We start from the raw sequence: 19591 nt of genomic DNA on the forward strand, positions 1-19591 counted from the left end.
TATATATATATATATACACACACCTGTTACCGTAATGACTCAAATTTCGATAGTTAATTACCGTTATTAAGGAACAATCTTACAAGCGTTAATTCGTGAAAGTTAGTTTGTCCGTTTGTCGCAGTGTCCAAAATAATTCCACCAATTAACTTTTATTCGTCAATTCGGTCAAACAATCGAATCGTAATGACCGATAATATTACTTTTTTTTTTAAATACGAAGAGTAAAAACCATACACACGTTTCATTTCGAACAAACGCGTAAATGGTAATTGTTAATTGTCTCGCGAATATTTGAATCTATTCAATTCCAAAGATCGTGTCGAATGACAAATGACTCGATTATTAATCTTTACGAATGTTAACGATCAACGATGGTAATGAAGAAAAAGGTCGATTAAAAAAAAAAAAAAAAAAAAAAAAAAAAAAAAAAAAGAAAAAAAGAAAAAAAGGAAGAAAGAAAGAGAAAAGAAAAACAGACAAAAATATTCTGAAGGTCGACTCGTCAAGTTTCATTCGAATTATATAAAATCTCTGCAAGCGGGAACCGTGTGTATCTATATCTTTCTAAAAAAAGAAAAAGAAAAAAAAAAAAAAGAAAAGAAAAAAAAAGAAGGAAAAAAGAAAAAAGCATAAATAAAGATAAAAGAAAAAAGACCGGAAAAAAGAATAAAAATGTATACGCCAACTTACTAGTATTACCGATTCAACAAACGGTACATTCGTTCATTGTTAAGAAACGCGAAACAGTATGTAAACGTCATAAAGAACAAACAGTAGGATAGAATAGTCGGCCATGATGCGTTAACGTTGCGCGTAGAGTGGCCATCCGCGATCCATCTTGCGTAACCTATTTACCGGCAAAGTGGTACGAGTACATATGACATAATCCGGTGCAGCAGCACGCTCCGCGCTTAGATCCGATCTCTCCGTAGAGAACACTATTTTAAAACAGCCTACGCGGGACGCATGCGCCTCAAACTCGTACGGACGCGCATCGTTGCGCAATTTCGCTTCCCTAGACACGTATGTGTGTGTGTGTGTGTGTACGTGTGTGTGTGTGTGTGTGTGTGCGTGTATGTGTGTTGGACGGAGAAACGAACAACGCTCTCTTACGGTGTATTATATAGCGCGATGCGCGAATATAACGAGCAAATTTCAAAGCAAATTTGAAAAAAAAAGAAGAAAGAAAAACGACAAAAAAATAATTGAAGAATTTTTTCAAAATCAATCGAAAAAAATGTATATATATATATATATGACGGAAACAAATATTTGAGATATACACAATCCAATCTTCCACAATCTGAATAATTTTTTATCAATAGTTTATCATTTTAAATATTGTTTATCTACTAATTGATTAATTATTGTCATGTAGTTAAATTGTAAGAATTAAAAAGATGGCGGAAGAAAGAAAAATGTCGGCTATGCGCGAGTGTACGAAAGGAAACGTCGAAATTTGTAAAAAATTTCTCACCACTAGAGAGATAAGAGAGAGAGAGAGAGAGAGAGAGAGCGCGAGCGAGAGAGAGAGAGAGAGTGAGAGGAATGAAGAGAAACGTATTCGTGGTAACCTTGAATTCGGAAGAGTGAATCCGACCACCTGTCGACGCGTTAGACGAACATCAACGCGCCATTGATCGCAGATGCTAGGTTAGAGTCGGCCGAATGTCGGCCATGATGGCGCGCGACACGCGAATTGGACGAACTTAGTCATTTCGCGAAACGACAAATTTCTGATATGAAAACAAACGACATATGGAGGGGCAGAATGGAGGTCTAAAAAAAGAAAAAGAAAAAAAGAAAAAAGAAATAAAAAGAGAGAAAAGAATAATTGAGAACGATAGACAAAGAACGTCGTCGATAAAATAAGTTGATTGCGTTGATTGCGTTGATTGACAAAGAGAAGAACAAAGAAGTGTACGATAAAAAAGAAAAGAAAAAAAAAAAAAAAAAGAAAAAAAAGGAGAAAGAGAGAAAGAAAGAAAATAAGAAGTCAGCGAGGCATCTTAAAGAGATAAGGCGAACCGGCAATTTACCGGAAGCGTCAGAAAGTTGAAGATAAAGCGAGGTCGATCAATTACTGTTGCGAGAGCAACGCATATATTACATAGATACATACATATATATATATATATATATATATATATATATATATATATATATACGCACATATGTGTACGTACGTATATATGCATGTATATACTATATGTATATATGTATGCACGTACGTATGTCTTCTGTGTTGTATGAAGAGACTTTCGACGGCGACGTCACTCGTCGTCGCGTTGCGATGCGCCGTCTTCGGCCTTTATCATCGTCGTCTTTCTTTCTCTCTTGTTTACGTCCCGTCCCTCCCCTATCCCATCCATCCCACCCAACGCCGCACCACCCTCTAACTCCTCGTCTATCTCCTCTCATACTCCTCGTATACTCGTATTCAATCAGTTTTGAGTGCCAAATTGTTGGGATCGCATTTCCCCTGTTCAAGTGCGAGATCCAAAAGTGCGAAACCTACCATCATCCATCATACGTCAGTTAATAGAGTATCTGCATCCCACGCATGGATTTTTCTCGATGTCTTGTCCTTTATTACTACGTTACCATTTATAGAGACAATATTTATTGATTACTTGTGATACATAAAAAGCGAGAGCGAGAGCGAGAGAGAGAGAGAGAGAGAGAGAGAGAGAGAGAGAGAAGGAGAGAGAGTGAGAGAAAAGAAAAACTCTCTTAAATCAATTAACGATCGAATTCGTCAAGACGATGACGTGTAAAGAAAAAAGAAAACAAAAAAAAAAAAAAAAAGAAATAGCGTGCGATCGCGACATTTTAACCTATCATTAAAATGGGATCGAAGGAAAATTAGTTAACTCCATTATCACGTCTTCCCTACTTCTACTTGATATTTATCGATAAGAAACGGGAAAGGTAAACGCAATAGCGACGCTTTTATGGTGCGGATTCATTTTTTGCAGACACATGAACGTTTAAAATCCATGTGTTCCCTCATACATATACACACACACACACACACACATACACATTAGCATATACAACGAAAGTAAACTAGAAGAAGAAGATGATGATGATGATGACAACGAAGCAACGACGACGACGACGACGACGACGACAACGATGATGATGATGATGAAGATTATGATGATGATGATGAAGAATAAGAAGAACAAGAAGAAGAAAAAAAAGAAGACGGATGAAAGATTAGAAGAAGAGAGGTGCAAACATCGGAGCCGGTTAAGTTCGGTCAGCCGGTCGCCGGGCTATCTATCTTTGGATACGCGCGCGTATACGAAGTGCGCGTACCTCTTGCTCAATCGGCTCGCACCCGTATACCGGTGACCAGTGACACCGTTAAACGCGGCCATTATTTCGAATGCGCCTGCCGGCCCGGATATTTCCGTTGGCGACCGTACATAGCGAGGACGTGCGAGACACAGCCGTCGATGCCGGCTAAATGAGATCTCTTTTCCAGACTCTCTTTCTTTCTTTCTTTCTTTCTTTCTTTCTTTCTTTCTCTCTTCCTCTCTCTGTCTCTTTCTACGTGACGATTTATCTTTGATGAAAAAAAGAAACGTAGGACCTAAGACAAATATCATTTTCTTTGTTCACTTGAAAATTCTTATCCCGCTCGTGAGATTGTTTACTTAAACAAATAATAACGTTATAGTCTAATTATAAATTGTTATCAATTAATCGATATGTTATCTTTCTTTCTCTCTCTCTCTTTCTCTTACTCACTCGCGTTCTCTTTCTCTTTCTTTATCTTTAACGATATCAGAATTCTCACAATTTACCGTGTAAAATTGATGAACATCGCTTTTTTCTTCCCCCTTTTTTTTTTTTTTTTAATTTCTTATTTAGGCAAAATTTGTTACGTTCGATCGAACTACCATAAAGTATATTTACTCTTACGTTTTAAACGCTCTCTCGTTTATCTCGTTTAATGAACTACGATAAATGGTATATCTCGGATTAGGAAAATGATTTATCAATATGTATGTATTTTGAAATTAAATAAAAAAAAACAAAAAGAGAAAGAGAGAAAGAGAGAGAGAACAAGTGAAAAAGAAAAGTGAAAAAGAAAAGAGGAAAAGAGGAAAAGAAAGAAAGAAGGAAAGAAAGAAATCGAAAAGATCACAGGATCACTTTGAAGAATAGAAAGAAAATATTTTAAATACCCTCGATATAAATCTTTCACATCAAAACCGGATGCTCTTACCGCACATATACATACATACATATATATATATATATATATATATATATATATATATATATATATAATAGCGCAAAGATCCAATTCCTTTTTCCACTGGGTTCACTCTTATGCGTAAAGTTTCCACGAAATAGAAGCGTGGTCACGCCTGAGCTGCCTAACGGAGGTAGAAAAGATATTGCGTTAACGCGTGTGTTCCACTTGGGGCTCTCACCTGTACCTGTTATAGACGGTTTACACCGTCATGTTTGAACCACCCTCTCTCTCTTTCTAACACTAACTCTATATCTTTGTATCAGTATGTCTATATCTATATCTATCTATCTATCTATCTATCTATCTATCTCTCTTTTTCTTTCTCTTGATCTCGATCTATCTGTTCATTTATCTCTTTTAATCCTTGGAATTTACCTGATTCGAATAACGAGCGAAATCGCCTTTCCATTTCCCTTGCCTCGACATTTTTTTCATTCATTCCATCTCTCTCTCTCTCTCTCTCTCTCTCTCTTTCTCTCTTGCTCTATCTCTATCTATCTATCTATCTATTTCTAATTATTAAGACACAGTTTGGTATGTATTATAATGTGTGTATATCTGTACAAAAAGATTAGAATTTTCTTAATCTTTCTATGTATTTGTGTATGTGTGTGTGTGTGTGTGCGCGTGTCTATGTGTAATAAAATTTCGTAAATCTAGTATTATATAAATTTCTCTATTCTTATATATTTCAAGCAAAGTACAAAAGAAATATTCTTCTTAATCGTCAAAAATTAATTTCATAAGGGGAAAAAAAAAAAAAGAAAAAGAAAAAGAAAAAGGAAAAAGGAGGAAGAAAAACAAAAAAAGAAAGGAAAGAAAAAATGATCGTTACAGCTGATTCATTAAATGATACAATATATTATCAAACAATTGTACGACGAATCGGTAATAATGATTTTGAATGAATATTCAAAGGTAACATTTATTGTTTATGTGCTCAGCTATTTTCACAATCTTTATCCAATAACGTGTATAGCGTTTTTTTATCGAAGGCTTCTCGACCTTGTAGACTATATATATAATATGTATATATATATATATATATATATATATATATATATATATATAAAGCAACTGTTCCTTTTTTTTCTATGTATATGCATACATGTATATATTATTATAAATCGTTGATGATGAAAAACAAACAGATTTTTTTCTTAAATCATTATTATTATTATTATTATTATTATTATTATTATTATTATTATTATTATTATTATTATTATTATTATTATTATCATTATGAAATCTCTACGTTACCATGATTCTCAATTATTTTTTATAAACGCCACTTTACCTTACTTGGCATTAAATTATTTTACCAGCTAATTTTCGAGATAGAAATAGAAATAGAAAGAAAGAGAGAGAGAGAGAGCGAGAGAGAGAGAGAGAGAGAGAGAGAGAGGGAGAGAGAGAGAGAGAAAGAGAAAATAATTATTCGTCGTATTCTTCATTGTTCAAATTTTATTTTTACTTCTTTTCTTTTTCTTTTGCTTTTTACTTGTTTTTTTTTTCTTTTTTTTTTTTTTTTTTTTTTTTAACGCGGGCCTCTTTAAAACACCAAGCATAGGTAACCCAGATTGGAAACCCGTTGTTCTCTACGTGATGTCACTACGTTCGAAAGGAAACAAAACAAAAATAAGAAAAATGAGAAGAAAAAAGAACTTAAAGAAAAAGAAGAAGAAGAAGAAGAAGAAGAAGAAGAAGATGATGATGGTGACGATAATGATAATGACGATGATGATTATGACGATGACGATGATGATGACGATAATGATGATGATGCTGACGATAATGATGATGATGATGATGATGATGATGATGATGATGATGATGATTATGAATTAGAAGAAAAAGGAAAAGAAAAAAAGGAAGTTGGTAAAGTAGGAAGAAATCGCGTTTAAATTTGATTCGATGCGTTCCTTTCATAGTAGGTATACTACGCGGTGGCGCGTAGTACGGTAACGCTTCTCTCCTTTACAAATCTAGCCGCGCCCACGTAGCGGTATCGAGAGCAAAACGTGGATATATTTCCTTGCCACGCCTGACCAAGCGCGACACGCTACACGCTACACGCTACAACACGCTACACGCTTTTACTCTATCCCCCTTTTGCACATTTTACGCGATATTCGTATACATACATACATACATACATATATATAGATAAAGCGTTTACCACCCGCTGTGCCATAGTCGTCGGTATCTTTTCAAAAATCATTAAGAAAAAATGAAAAAGAAAAAAAAAAAAAAAAATATATATATATATATATATATATATATATATATATATATATATATATATATATGCTGACATAGAGATTCGATAAAGAAAAACAAAAAAAAGAACCATTTCTTTTTTCATTATCAACGATTTATAATAATACACCCACACACAGAGGGAAAAAAAAATATATATATATATATATATAAAGAGAGAGAGAGAAAGAGAGAGAGAAATCTCTAGAGAAAGAACCGTGAGTAACTCGATTCATATAGATTTCCAATCGAATAACATGGCTTTTAAACTTTATCGTGTCTGAATCTATCGAAAAATTCAAATTTACATTGCTTCTTCTTAATCGTTATCGCTACGAACAGTAATAAAGCTGCCAAATGCATTTTTTATCGTTCGTACGTATGCGTGTGTGTGGGTTGTACGGATGTATGCATTAGTATTAGTATTTGTTTGTGTTTTTAATATTATCTACGTAATATTAATTCACGATGAATATGAATTATATGAAAAGCAGATTATTTTTGTTTTTTTTAATTCATCAAAATTTTTTCCTAACTATTCTCTTTAGTTTACGAATGTAAAATGATTAGATTTATAGAACGTACGATCGAATGTTACGATTAATAGACTAAACGACAACGAAGTAATTTATACTTTTTTTTCTATTTTAAAAAACGAATAAACGATCTGAACTTAGATACTTAACAAAATACATACGTTTTTTCTATCCTAAATCTAAACCATCGATACTATCAATCTCTCTCTCTCTCTCTCTTTCTCTCTATCTCTCTCTCTTTTAAAATCAAAGTATAAAGTCCCTGTTTAATATCGAACGATACCAGTTAGATAATGGGGTTTGTGCCAAAAGTTTCTAGACTAATATAGTCTCTTACGATATTTCGAAAGAAAGAAAGAAAGAAAAAAAAGAAAAGAGAAAAAGAAAAAAAGAAAGAAGAAAGAAAAAGAAAATATTAATCTACACTAAAGTCTTAAAAAAGAATGTAATCGATTTGTTATAATCATCTAGTAACTTATTGCCCCTAGAAAATACCGTTTACCTAGAGTTATCTAAAGTTTTCTGTTTAAAGAAGAAGAAGATCAAGTAAAGAAGAACAGGAAGAAGGCAAAAAGACAGAAACAGGATAATAGATTTAAAATAGTAAATATATATATATATACATATATATATACACATATATATGTATATATAAGAAAATGTTAAGCGTTACTTGTAATCACATACATATATATATATATATATACATAAAATAAATATGTATATATATATATGTATAATATATATATACAAGTATATAAACATATGTATATGTATACCTACGTACAAATATATAAATATATGCATATATCTGTATACACACACACACACACACACACACACGTATGTATATTTATACGATTACATTTTCTAATATGAGCTTTGATTTTCATTCGATTACTTACATACATACATACATATGTGTATGTATGTGTGTGTATACATATATATAAAATCGAAGCTTACATTAGAGAGGTGATCGTGAAGTAGGTATAGTAAAGAGAAGTGGGGAAAGTCGAAAGTCGAAAGCGCGCTTCGTTTCGAGCGGCGCTTACATCACGAGGATGTAGCAGCATTGGCGTTGCTAGTGAGGAGAGGAAGGAAAGAAAATCCCAGCCAGCCGGCCGGCCTCTTCCCCGTTTCCACCTCCTCACAACCATCCAATCCATCCTCCTCCATAACCTCCTCGTCCCTACTTCTACTCTTGTCGTTCCCGTGAGTGCCGCGGGGAACGGGCCGGCTTGCTCATGCGCACGACGTAAATGGGCCACACGCTCGTCGGTCCGCTTTAGGAACGAGGTCACGAAAATTAAATTTTCTGATTAACGGCACGCACACGCCCGGGATAGTAAGAGAGAAAGAGAAAGAAAGAAAGAGATAGAGATAAATAGAGAGAGAAAGAGAGAGAGAGAGAGAGAGAGAGAGAGAGAGAGATGATGATATATACTCAACATCATCATCATCATCATCTTTTTCTTTTTCTTCTTCTTCTTCTTCTTCTTCTTCATTCTTCTTCTTTCTTTTATTTTTCTTCTTCTTCCCCCATCTTATCCCAATCTTATCCTAATATTACATAGGAAAAATTCATGTTTCTTAAGAGTTTAAATCAATTCATTCTTTTCTTTCTTTCTTTCTTTCTTTCTTTTCTTCTTTTTTTTTTTTCTTCCCATTATTGTTGAGTCATCGGGATTTTCCTAGTTCCAATTAAATAACTGGTAACTTTTATCGACATATGTGATCTTAAATGAATTTCTCTCTTCTCTCTCTCTCTCTCTCTCTCTCTCTCTCTCTCTCTCTCTCTCTTCTTTCTTGATACCGTTTTAACGATTTCGAGAATATCATGTTGAGATCATGAATGAAAAAGAGGAAAAGTAATAAAATGGAATAAATATATTTGGAGGGCTCAATTTTACTCATGAAAAATCTTACCCGTTTTTTTCTTTTTTTTGTATCATCGAGATCTTCGAAATTTTAATTAACGAGTAATTTCGATCGACGTATATGATCTTAAACGATCTTCTCTCTCTCTTTCTCTCTCTCTCTCTCTCTCTCTCTCTCTCTCTCTCTTTCTCTCTTTCTCTCTTTGGTATTATTTTAACGCGTTTGAGAATGTTATGCTGAGATCATCAGAGAGAAAGAGGGATAGATAGACAGAGGGATAGAGTGACAGAGATAGAATACCTACTATGTGCTTTGTTGTATTATGTTTGGATGCAGTTCTTATATATATATATATATATATATATATATATATATATATATATATACGATGCAACGCGATACTGTGCGCGTGCGAATCAAAGACAAAGGTGATAGAAATTGAATGTGAACAACAGTAATAGTTCCGATGATAATGGTGGTGATGGTGGTAGTAATCAGCGTCGATTCTTTTCATACAATCTAAGTATACCGATCGTAATTTCTATTTTTATTTTTATTTTACGATTAGAAACTAACTAACTTGAATTTACATTAATACGTAATCGTTTATTGTTATTATTATTATTATTATTATTATTATTATTATTATTATTATTATTATTATTATTATTATTATTAGTAGTAGTAGTAGTAGTAGTAGTAGTAGTAGTAGTAGTAGTAGTAGTAGTAGTAGTAGTATTAATTAAATATAAAATATAAATTTTATGATTCATATATTAAATTTAAATGATAAAATGTAATTGAAAATATACAAATATTATTATTTACGATCATAAATATGTTACAATAATTATATTGTAGTAATCAATATTAATTTTAATAATAAAAACGATCAAATAATAAAGAATTATAACAAAGCATGTTTGATCAATCGACAATTAAATTCTTTTCCCATTTTTTGAGATAATCAATTAATTTTTCTTTCTTTGTCTTTTTTCCTTTTGATGATCAAACATATTGCAGTACTGCCAGTTAATATTAGAAATTATATTTAACGAAAGATCGATATTTGAACATGGAGAATTAATTTTCTTTTTTTTTTTCTTTTTCTTTTTACAAAAAAAAAAAAATATTGTTAAAAGAAGATAAAAAATCAAGGTTACGTCTATGAGCTTGCAATTTAAAAGTTAGATGGCGTTAGAGAGAAAGGAAGAAATATAATAAGACAAAAAAGGGAAATACCTATACATACATATATATATACATATATATATATATATATATATATATATATATAAATTTATGAGCGTGTAATATGAAAGTTACATGATTTTAGAGAAAAAGAGAGAGAAAGAGAGAAAGAGTTAAGTATCTGTCGACGACAATTTGAACCTTTAGACCGTGACAATATCCGTGTTGGTTTCTTCGATGACGTTGCAATAGCTATGAAAATAATTTTAATAAGAAAAAATCGATGATCGCGAAAGAAAGAATTTTTCTTTTCTTTTCTCGATTTCTTTCCTATTATCTCTTTTTCTTTTTTCTTTTCTTTTTTCCTTTTACTCTCCTCATCCTTCCGTAATGTTCCTCTGTCAGATTACAACTTAATAAGACAGTTTTTACTTCCGCGCATATTTAAACGGGAGTCAACCCTATTAACGTACGCGTTTCTCGTGTATGCGGCGCGCGCAGGCATTGCGCGCGCACGCACGTACGCAACAGTAATCGGATGAAGAAAAAAAGGATAGAAAAGATTTAGCTTGCGATCGAGCGCGCACGTCCGAGCTGTCATCGCTCGTGCGTGTCTTTGGAAGTTTCGAATGGAAGAAAAACGTCGATGAGAATCGAACAAGAGAGAGAGAGAGAGAGAGAGAGAGAGAGAGAGAAACAGACAGAGAGAAGGAAAGAAAGAGAATCGCTCGATGCGCCGCTGCGGTGCACGACCCGCGCATGCGCAGAACGCGTCAACTCGCCGGGAAAACCGGCGACGATCTCGGCCGGCAAAACTTTTCAGCACTTCTTGCGATCGGTTTTTTTTATGCCCCCTTATCCTCCCACACACACACACACACACAGACATCTCGCACCCCCTACTCCTTTTCTACTCATTTTCTAGAATTAAATCAAATCTACGGCAATAATTTTACATTGATAATGGGAATCATGGGAAATTACGTGACAAAACGATATATGATACGCCGAAATGATGGAAATAAAGTTTCTATAATCATGAGGATTTTGTAAAAATCACATCTCCATCGATAGTCGAACGTTAAAGCCGCGATTAATGATGGAAAAAAAAAGACGACGAATGCAATAAAAAAATTGAACTCTCTCTCTCTCTCTTTCGATTAGTACCAATAGAGGAATAAATATATATATACGTAGACAAATAATAAAAATAAAAAAAATAAAAAAAAATAAAATGAGAAAAAAAAGAAGACAAAATTTCAACTCACCTCCTGTCCGTTCGGTGCAATGACGACGTCAACTTCGTCAAGATGTTCACGATGCTGAGTGACCTCCGCTTGTATCTCCCTACCGTTGTAGGTTAGGTAAACCTTCTGACCTGGTACGAGGCGTGCGCCTGTGACGGAACCAAATCCGGGTCCTATGAGGTCACGGTCGGAATATTCGGTACTTGGACTCGGTGGTCTGCCACCGGGCACCGTGTCAAATCTTACGGAGTACCGTGTCTTAGGTGTTATACTCAAGCCAGACTCGGACGCCGACGACGCCGGCGTCTTTACGGCGTGTATTACACCGCTATAATATTTACCGTCCTCGCCGGGCGCGCACACCCTCGTACCTATTATACTGCGCTTCGCCAGTCTCTTGCCCGTCGACATTATTCGTGCTCGAAGCTTTTTTCTCTCCACTCTGCCGGACGACACGGGAACGAACAAAACTTGATTTGTTTTTTATTCCTTTCTTTTCTTCCTTTTTATTATTTTCCTTTCTTAATTCTCTTACTATAGATATATATGTATATTATATCTTTCTCTTATGATATCACACTCACAATACGCACTACCTGTTTCTTTCTCTCCCTGTCTCTGTCTGTCCGTCTGTCTCTATCTATCTCTATGTCCTCTATCTATCTCTATCTCTCTTTCACGTTCGACTCAATGCGCTCAACTTATTCGAGTCTTCGCGCGAACCTCGGCCACCCTTCCGCCTTCCGTTTGACGCACCACCACCTCCCTACTTCTCCCCCTTCCCACCACTGCCCCCCCCGACTCACGAACACCACCACTGCGCGCTTCGTTCCGTTCTTCTCTTCCTACTTCACCGAGACCTTGCACTTCTTTTATTGTATCTCACTCTCTGTCTCTGTCTCTGTCTCTGCCTCTCTCTCTCTCTCTCTCTCTCTCTGTTTCGTTCTTACACGCTTCTCTTCGTTATCTCTTCTCTTTCTTTCACTCGTCGAACTAAACAAGTTTCTTTTTTCCACGAACGTATTTCAAAAAAATTGTTTAAACGATCGCGTTACGAACACACGATCGGCATAATGTTAAATAAACGATCGATTCTCGATCGATTCAAGATCGATCGATTACGTTTAATGAAAATACGTTGATTAGACGAGGAAACGCGTACCAATGCCAATAGACAATACAGTAGTAGTAGTAGTAGTAGTAGTAGTAGAAGAAGAAAAAGAAGGAGAAGAAGAAGAAGAAGAAGTAGACGAAGAAGAAGAGATGAAGGAGGAAATACTCGAGGATCGAGGACGCGTTCTCCGGCGTTCGGCGCGGGCGCGAGCGTCGTGCGTCGTGCGTCGTGCGTGCGTGCGTGCGTGCGTGCGCGCGCGCACACGCGGCCCTTTAAACGGTGCCACGACGACGGGCGTAATAATTTTTTTCTTCGATGACGAAGACAACGTAAACGACGACGACGTTATGGGATATACCGTCGTCGTCCGTCCAATTAATATTTTTATTATTATTATTATTATTATTGTTATTCTTGCTGTTATAATTATTATTACTGCCGATGTTGCTTTTGCTTTCGCTAATGCTCTTGCTCCTGCTGTTATTATTGTTCTTGTTGTTATTGTTGTTGTTGCTGTGGCTGATACGAGTGATAATGCTGCTAATGTTGGTGCTGCTGATGCTGTTGGTGCTTTCGCTGTCAATGTTCCTCGTCACGCCGTCCTCATGTTCCCGGCACCACGCGATCGATTTCGCGTCTATGTACTTTCGCTCGTTGCGCCTAACCAACGACGGCATAATACGTGGAAGCGACTCGCCACTAAAACTTCGTGCTCGTGTCCAAAGTACGCGCTTCCTGACTACTCTGGACGATGAGATTGATATTATGGAGAAAAATCAAGTAAAATAATGGTATATATGTACATATACATATACATACACATATATGTATATGTATATGTATATATATATACGTATTATGTGGAGCCGGCACGAAAAGTTTCAGGAAAACAACAACAGAGTCGTACGATATTTTGAAAAAAAAGTACGATAAGGAAAAGGAAAGAATATTGATGATGATGATGATGATGATGATGATGATGAGGATGTTGATTGTGGTGGTAGTGGTGGTAGTGGTGGTAATGATAATGATAATAATAACAATAATTATTATTATTATTATTATTATTATTATTACAATAATAACAATAGTAATGGTGGTAGTAGTAGTATTAATGTAGTACTATTGTAATGACGCAAGAGAAACGACGACACTGAATACGACGCCGACGATGATCGCGGTATTATCACGATACGATGGTAAATTCGCGCGGTGTCGTCTGACATGTGACGCACAGCTGAGCGGCCGGGAAGGACTGAGGACGGACGGAACCGTGCGGCTTTCACTGCGCCGGCCGGCCGGCCACCCGCCTTCCTAACCCCTTCCCTCTCTCCCTTAGGAAAAACAGCTGATAGATAACAACAAAGGCACGTGACCGGCCGGCGATACGCCATTGGCCGACAGCTATGACCTACTTACTCCGATTGGCCGAGACATGGGAGCGAGAAACGGGGGAAAGGCCGGAACGCGGTGCGACTGCCTCCCTCGCTCGTTCCCTCTAACTACTTTTGCTCTCTCGCGCTAACTGACTGAGACCCTCCGATCACCGTACCTCCTCCCCCCGTAACGAAAACCGACCATACTCCCCCCCTTTCTTCCCCTTCTCACACTATCTCTTTCTCTCTCTACCTACCAACCTACCTACCTCCCTACCTCTCGACCCATCTCTATCTCTCTCTCTCCCTCCCATCCTCTCTTACTCTCTCTCTCTCTCTCTCTCTCTCTCTCTCTTTCTCTCTCTCTGTTCTCATTCTATCTCTTTCTTCCTTTCTTACTGTTACTGTTACTCTTACTCTTACTCTTCGTTCACAACGCGTTTGGTCCTCCTCTCCTCTCCTCTCCTCTTTCTCTCTCTCTCTCTCTCTCTCTCTCTCTCAACTCTCCAGACCTCACTCTCTATTCCCTCCCTCCCCCTCCCCTACTTCACAACTCTTGTCACTCAACCATCGTAGAGAAAACTTTCGAAAATCAAGAGTCGGAGAATCTTGAAAATAATTCATATTAACGTGAAGAATTTCCCTCTGCGAATGGGGGAGGGGGAACGCGAAACTAAACTAAATTAAATTAAATTAAACTAAATTAAACTGAATTAAATTAAACGAAACGAAAACGAAAAGAAATGAAACGAAACGAAACGAAATTAAACGTAAAACAATACGTTTTAACTATTTCTATATCAATATAAATACTTAACCAACTAAGTGGATTTCTCGATCAGCTGTTGCCATCGCGTACGAGTAGACGGCGCATCAGCTGTGTCGACGCCGGTGACGAAACGGGGACGACTCGTTGAAAGAGGAAAAAAGAGATGAAAAGAGAGAGAGAGAGAGAGGAGAAAGAGAGAGAGGGAGAGAGAGAGAGAGAATGGAACGACACGCGCGCCATTTGACTTCGAGAAAAAGAGAGAGATGCTCTTAACCGACCGTCGCCCATAGAGACTCTCATTATATCGACACATTTTTAAACTGATACTACTAAATTCTTTTTCTCTCTCTCTCTTTCTCTCTCTCTATGTATATATATATATATATATATATATATATCTTTTTCTCTGCTATCTCACGAAATCGAATAAACGATCTCTTTTTATTCTCGATTATAGTGAATTAAACATTTTCGAATTTATTTTTCCTTCCCTTTTCCTTCCGTCGCCCTTCTTCCCACGTCCATTGTTTCGTTTGATTCGTTAGCTTCGTTTGTCCCCCGTGATAATGCGTCACGTTAGGATCGTGTTGCATATTTATATAGATGCATATATACATATATACATATATATATATATATATATATTTATCGAGGAACGCATAGAAACGCGCCCGGCACGCTCGACTGAGAACGACACTAGCGCCGCCCTACGGATCCGACTCGTTATAATTTCCCCTACCATAACCGTACGCGTCCTACGCCATACCTACGTTTATCGTTGCTTTCGTCATCATCGCTCTCTCTCTCTCTTTCTCTCTCTCTCGCTCGCTCGCTCGCTCGCTCTGTCTCTCTCTTTCTCTTTCCTTCCTTCCTTCGTTCCTTCTTTATTTTCTATTTCTCCACGACGCGCAAGCGTGGGCAAGTCAAATCGGAGAACGCTTTTCGCGATGACGATCGTCAGTGACGAAATCGCGCGAAAATGTGCTTGAAATCAAATAAACGATGATTATATTATGGGGGAGTACGTACGACCAAGAGAATATCTCTTCTCTATCACTCGAGTTGCGAGTGGACTGTGACGTAAAGATATAAATATATATATATATACATACATACATATGTGCACACAAATGTACATATATATATGTACATTTCTCACGTGTGTATATATCATATATATGTTTCCCATCTATATATATGATATATGTGTATATATGTATATATATATATATATATATATATATATATATATATATATATATATAGTTGATAAAAATGGCGAAAAGATTTAAAGTTCGACGAACTATTGAAAAATTTTGTTTATGTCGTTCCATACCATAGATGTACGATAAAATCATTATCATTCATCATTCGTTTAACATTCTTCGACGATAACGATTAACAATCTAAACGAACTTAAATTACTATTTTAAGTTCTTTTGGAGATTTGTTTTCTTTTAATCTCTCCTAATCATGTTTCTTTTTTCTTTCGATTCAATCTCAAAAGACTGAGACTTCGTGCAAATAACAAGGATCAGCCAGTTGTCGTAATATGTCGTTCACGACACAATGATCTTCCTAGAAACGTTCCACGTTTAATGACGACAGAGAAGATCCCCTCCTTTCTCCATTCTTTCATTCATTCTTTCACTCTCATTTATACTTTCATCTTTCATCTTTCTCTCTTTCGCTTTCTTTTTATCCCTTTTCATATCCTTCTTTTTTGTTTAGCATCGTTAACATTTTTTTTTCTTTTAATTACAGCTTTAAAAGCGACAAAGGAAAGAGAGAGAGAGAAAGAGAGAGAGAGAGAGAGAGAGAGAGAGAAAGAGAAAGCGATCAAAGTCAAAATAGATTTTGAATTTTGAACGGTTCGATAATAAACGAAAAGAAGAACATTTTGGGAGAAACCTTTCAACACTAAACATGTCATATATCAATACGTACATTGTATGTGTATATGTATATATATAACTGTGTATGGTATCTATGGATGTATACGTTATAAGCGTATAACGAAAGAGATAAGATTACGTTTCTGTCGCGACTGCTTCTTTCCTCGCGTGTGCCACCACCTCTAAAAGCATCTCTTTCGTTCTATCGCGATAGAAATCGTGTCGAGCCGTAATAATGAGACAACAAAATATCTTATTACGCTTTTATATACCGTGAAACACGATATGAACGTCCGAATAATCGCTAGTTCGCGTTTTCTCGCGATCCTCGTAGTCTCGATCGTTATCCTAAAGGGTTTCGTTATTGCCGATTATTCTTGCTCAGCACTGTGCGATTGTGACATTTGGTATGAATTGAAACGTGCCAGTTGCTCCGGACGACGTCTTTACAGTATTCATACCGGTTCATCGGATCTTGTACAAGCTTTGGATTTATCGGACAATACGATATCCTCATTGGGAAATTATGAACTTGCTGTAAGTGTTCATCCATGTATGTGTATATGTATATATATATATATATATATTTGTGGATATCGATTATTATTATTGTTGACGATGATGACGATGATGACAATTTAGTCAACAAGAAAAATTTTATTTGTCTTAAGGACTAATTTTTTTTTATCTTCCTTTTTCTTTTTCTTTTCTTTTTTTTCGATTTTTCTTCTTTTGTTGGGTAAGGGGTTTCTTGTATTTTTTTTTTTTTTTTTGTTCCGTTAACTCTCCTAGCCTTCCTCAATTATTATTCATTACATATTTCTGATAATTATATTTCCTCCACAACCCCCTCCCTCCCTCCCTCCCTCTCTCTTATCTTGTAACAATGTAACGTGTTAATTGTATAATTTTTCAGGAGGCAGGCTTAACCAATTTAAAGTATTTGAATTTATCGAAAAATTCAATAAGCGATATTAGCCTGGAAGCTTTCTCCGGTATCACCGAATTGACTGTATTAGATTTATCAAGGAATTATCTTTATTATCTACTTCCGGATATCTTTCTTGAGACTAAGAACTTACGTATATTGAAATTATCGAGGAACAATTTTAATGTACACGTACCAAAGCTCGAATGTCCATGGTTGAAGGTAAATATTACAGGGACGTATAATATAATATCATACAAATAATATAATTCCAAAATAATGAATCATTATCGAATAAGTGTCGATTTACTACGATCTATATGAATTGTTTACTTAGGAACTCGATGTGCACTCGTGTCAAATCAGCCACATACCTGTGGACACGTTCGCCGGACTGACTCATCTTCGAAGCCTCGATCTTACAAACAACTTGATGATTCAGCTAGATAACGTTGTCCTGAAGCCCTTACAATTCTTAAGGAAAGTATCATTAGAAGGGTACGTTGACGTCTTTTTAACCGTATATAATATATATATCTATCTGTGTATGTATATACGTACGTACGTACGTACGTATGTATGTATGTATGTATGTATGTATGTATGTATGTACATATTGCATGTATCTATCTATATAATATTCCATTAGTTCCGACTGTCAACTATAATAACCGACGATGGCATTGGTTAGAAAGAAAATGCGAAGGATCTTTTATTACGTTATAAAAGATCGCCAATTATACTTGAAAGAATCCACCAGTTGCTTTATACATTTAACGTCATAAAGCATCGGTGATAAGGTGGTCAAACTTACTATAACACCTTACCTGCTATAATAATTAACATTTTATTTCATTTTCTTCGTCTTCTTGTTCTTTTTTTTTCTTTTTGTTTTTTTTTTGTTTGTTTGTTTGTTCTTTTTTTTTTTCTTTTTTTTTTTCTTATTATAGAAATCCTTGGTCTTGCAACGGTATTATGTACGATCTTGAGAATAATCTTCGTTCGAGGAAGATAGAATACGATCTGATTTGTAATAAAACGATAAAAGGAACGAAGAAATTTGAAAAGATGATGATGATGAAGCCATTGATCGATTCGAAAGTTCGTACGAGTCCTACGATTTCTTCTAAGGAATACACGAGAATTAAGGAAGCGATGAGATGCGACAATGATTTAAAAAATACGTCAACATCAACGACGAACGATACGCAAAATATTAACAATAATAGATACACAAAGATATCGCCATATTGGTTTTTAATAATGGGATTTTTACTTGGTTGTGCCAGCAGTATGGTTGTTTGTTATGTTTGCCTTTTAAAAAAATTCATATGCTGTTCCCGTGAAAACGATTATCGTGATCGTACGACTAACGACGATCCACAGAGACTTTTCCTACTTCATAATCAATGGCACGTCGCAACAGAGCCTACGTTCGATTCAAGTCAAACAATATCCTGTCCAGGTACTCCTCCGCCACCGTATCGTGACGTTATTCTACGACCGGGACTTTATAGAGCCGCAACTCCAATTTAAATAACAATACTGCCGGATACGGTACGTGATCAAAGTAACGTTAGAAAAAAGGGACTCTACTATATTACGCATCGCATAATGTGCATGGCAAATTAATAAAATCAATTTAACCTGCTCGCTGTACAACGGCTGTGTGAAAAAAAAAAAATCCAAAAAAAAGAAAAAAAAAAACGAAACAATGACAATGATAATAATAATCGAAAAAAAAAAAAAAACATAATAATTCTTTTTTTCTCTTTCGCGATATAACGTAGAAATAAGAATGATTTATATCTGACTAAAGTGAGTTAAGTGAAAATTTGAAATAAAGAGTGAAAAAGGAAAATTGAAGAGACGAACGTTTCGCGATTGAAAATAATAAAAGATAGATGTCTAGTCTTAAAGTTATTTTTCTTATGTAAAATCTATGGTAGAATTATTTATTTAATAACGTTATCTTTATAACGTTATGATATACATATATATATATATACACACTGTGAGATTTATAATAAGTAGTTATATACACATAAAAAAAAGAGAGCAGAAAAAATAAAGAAAGATATAAAAAAAAAGAAAAGAAAAAATATGGTTACAATAA

The 19591-nt window shown here is 35.5% G+C and overlaps 2 protein-coding genes across 7 annotated transcripts in view; one reads left to right on the forward strand and one right to left on the reverse strand.

Moving 5' to 3' along the window:
- Positions 1 to 14011, reverse strand: part of LOC124951510 (zinc finger protein 395-like) — a 104502-nt gene extending 90491 nt beyond the window's left edge. The window contains exons 1-2 of one of the 6 annotated variants that reach the window (XM_047500035.1): positions 13927 to 14011; positions 11415 to 13251 (exon numbers count right to left, since the gene is read on the reverse strand). In XM_047500035.1, the coding sequence (XP_047355991.1) occupies positions 11415 to 11804 (390 nt within the window). In that variant the 5' untranslated portion in view covers positions 11805 to 13251; positions 13927 to 14011. Of the gene's footprint in view, positions 1 to 11414; positions 13252 to 13584; positions 13604 to 13630; positions 13872 to 13926 lie in introns of those variants that run through there. The other 5 variants (XM_047500017.1, XM_047500007.1, XM_047500044.1 and 2 more) reach the window with 5 other exon arrangements.
- A 2527-nt stretch (positions 14012 to 16538) lies between these two features.
- LOC124951539 (leucine-rich repeat-containing protein 19-like) lies at positions 16539 to 19338 on the forward strand. The gene is given in 5 exon segments (XM_047500073.1): positions 16539 to 17084; positions 17464 to 17697; positions 17813 to 17973; positions 18426 to 18988; positions 18991 to 19338. Coding segments are annotated over 5 exon segments (1260 nt in total). The 5' UTR covers positions 16539 to 16832; the 3' UTR covers positions 19041 to 19338.
- The last annotated feature ends 253 nt before the right edge of the window (positions 19339 to 19591 follow it).

Source organism: Vespa velutina, chromosome 1, assembly GCF_912470025.1.
Source record: "Vespa velutina chromosome 1, iVesVel2.1, whole genome shotgun sequence".
Lineage (NCBI taxonomy): Eukaryota > Metazoa > Arthropoda > Insecta > Hymenoptera > Vespidae > Vespa > Vespa velutina.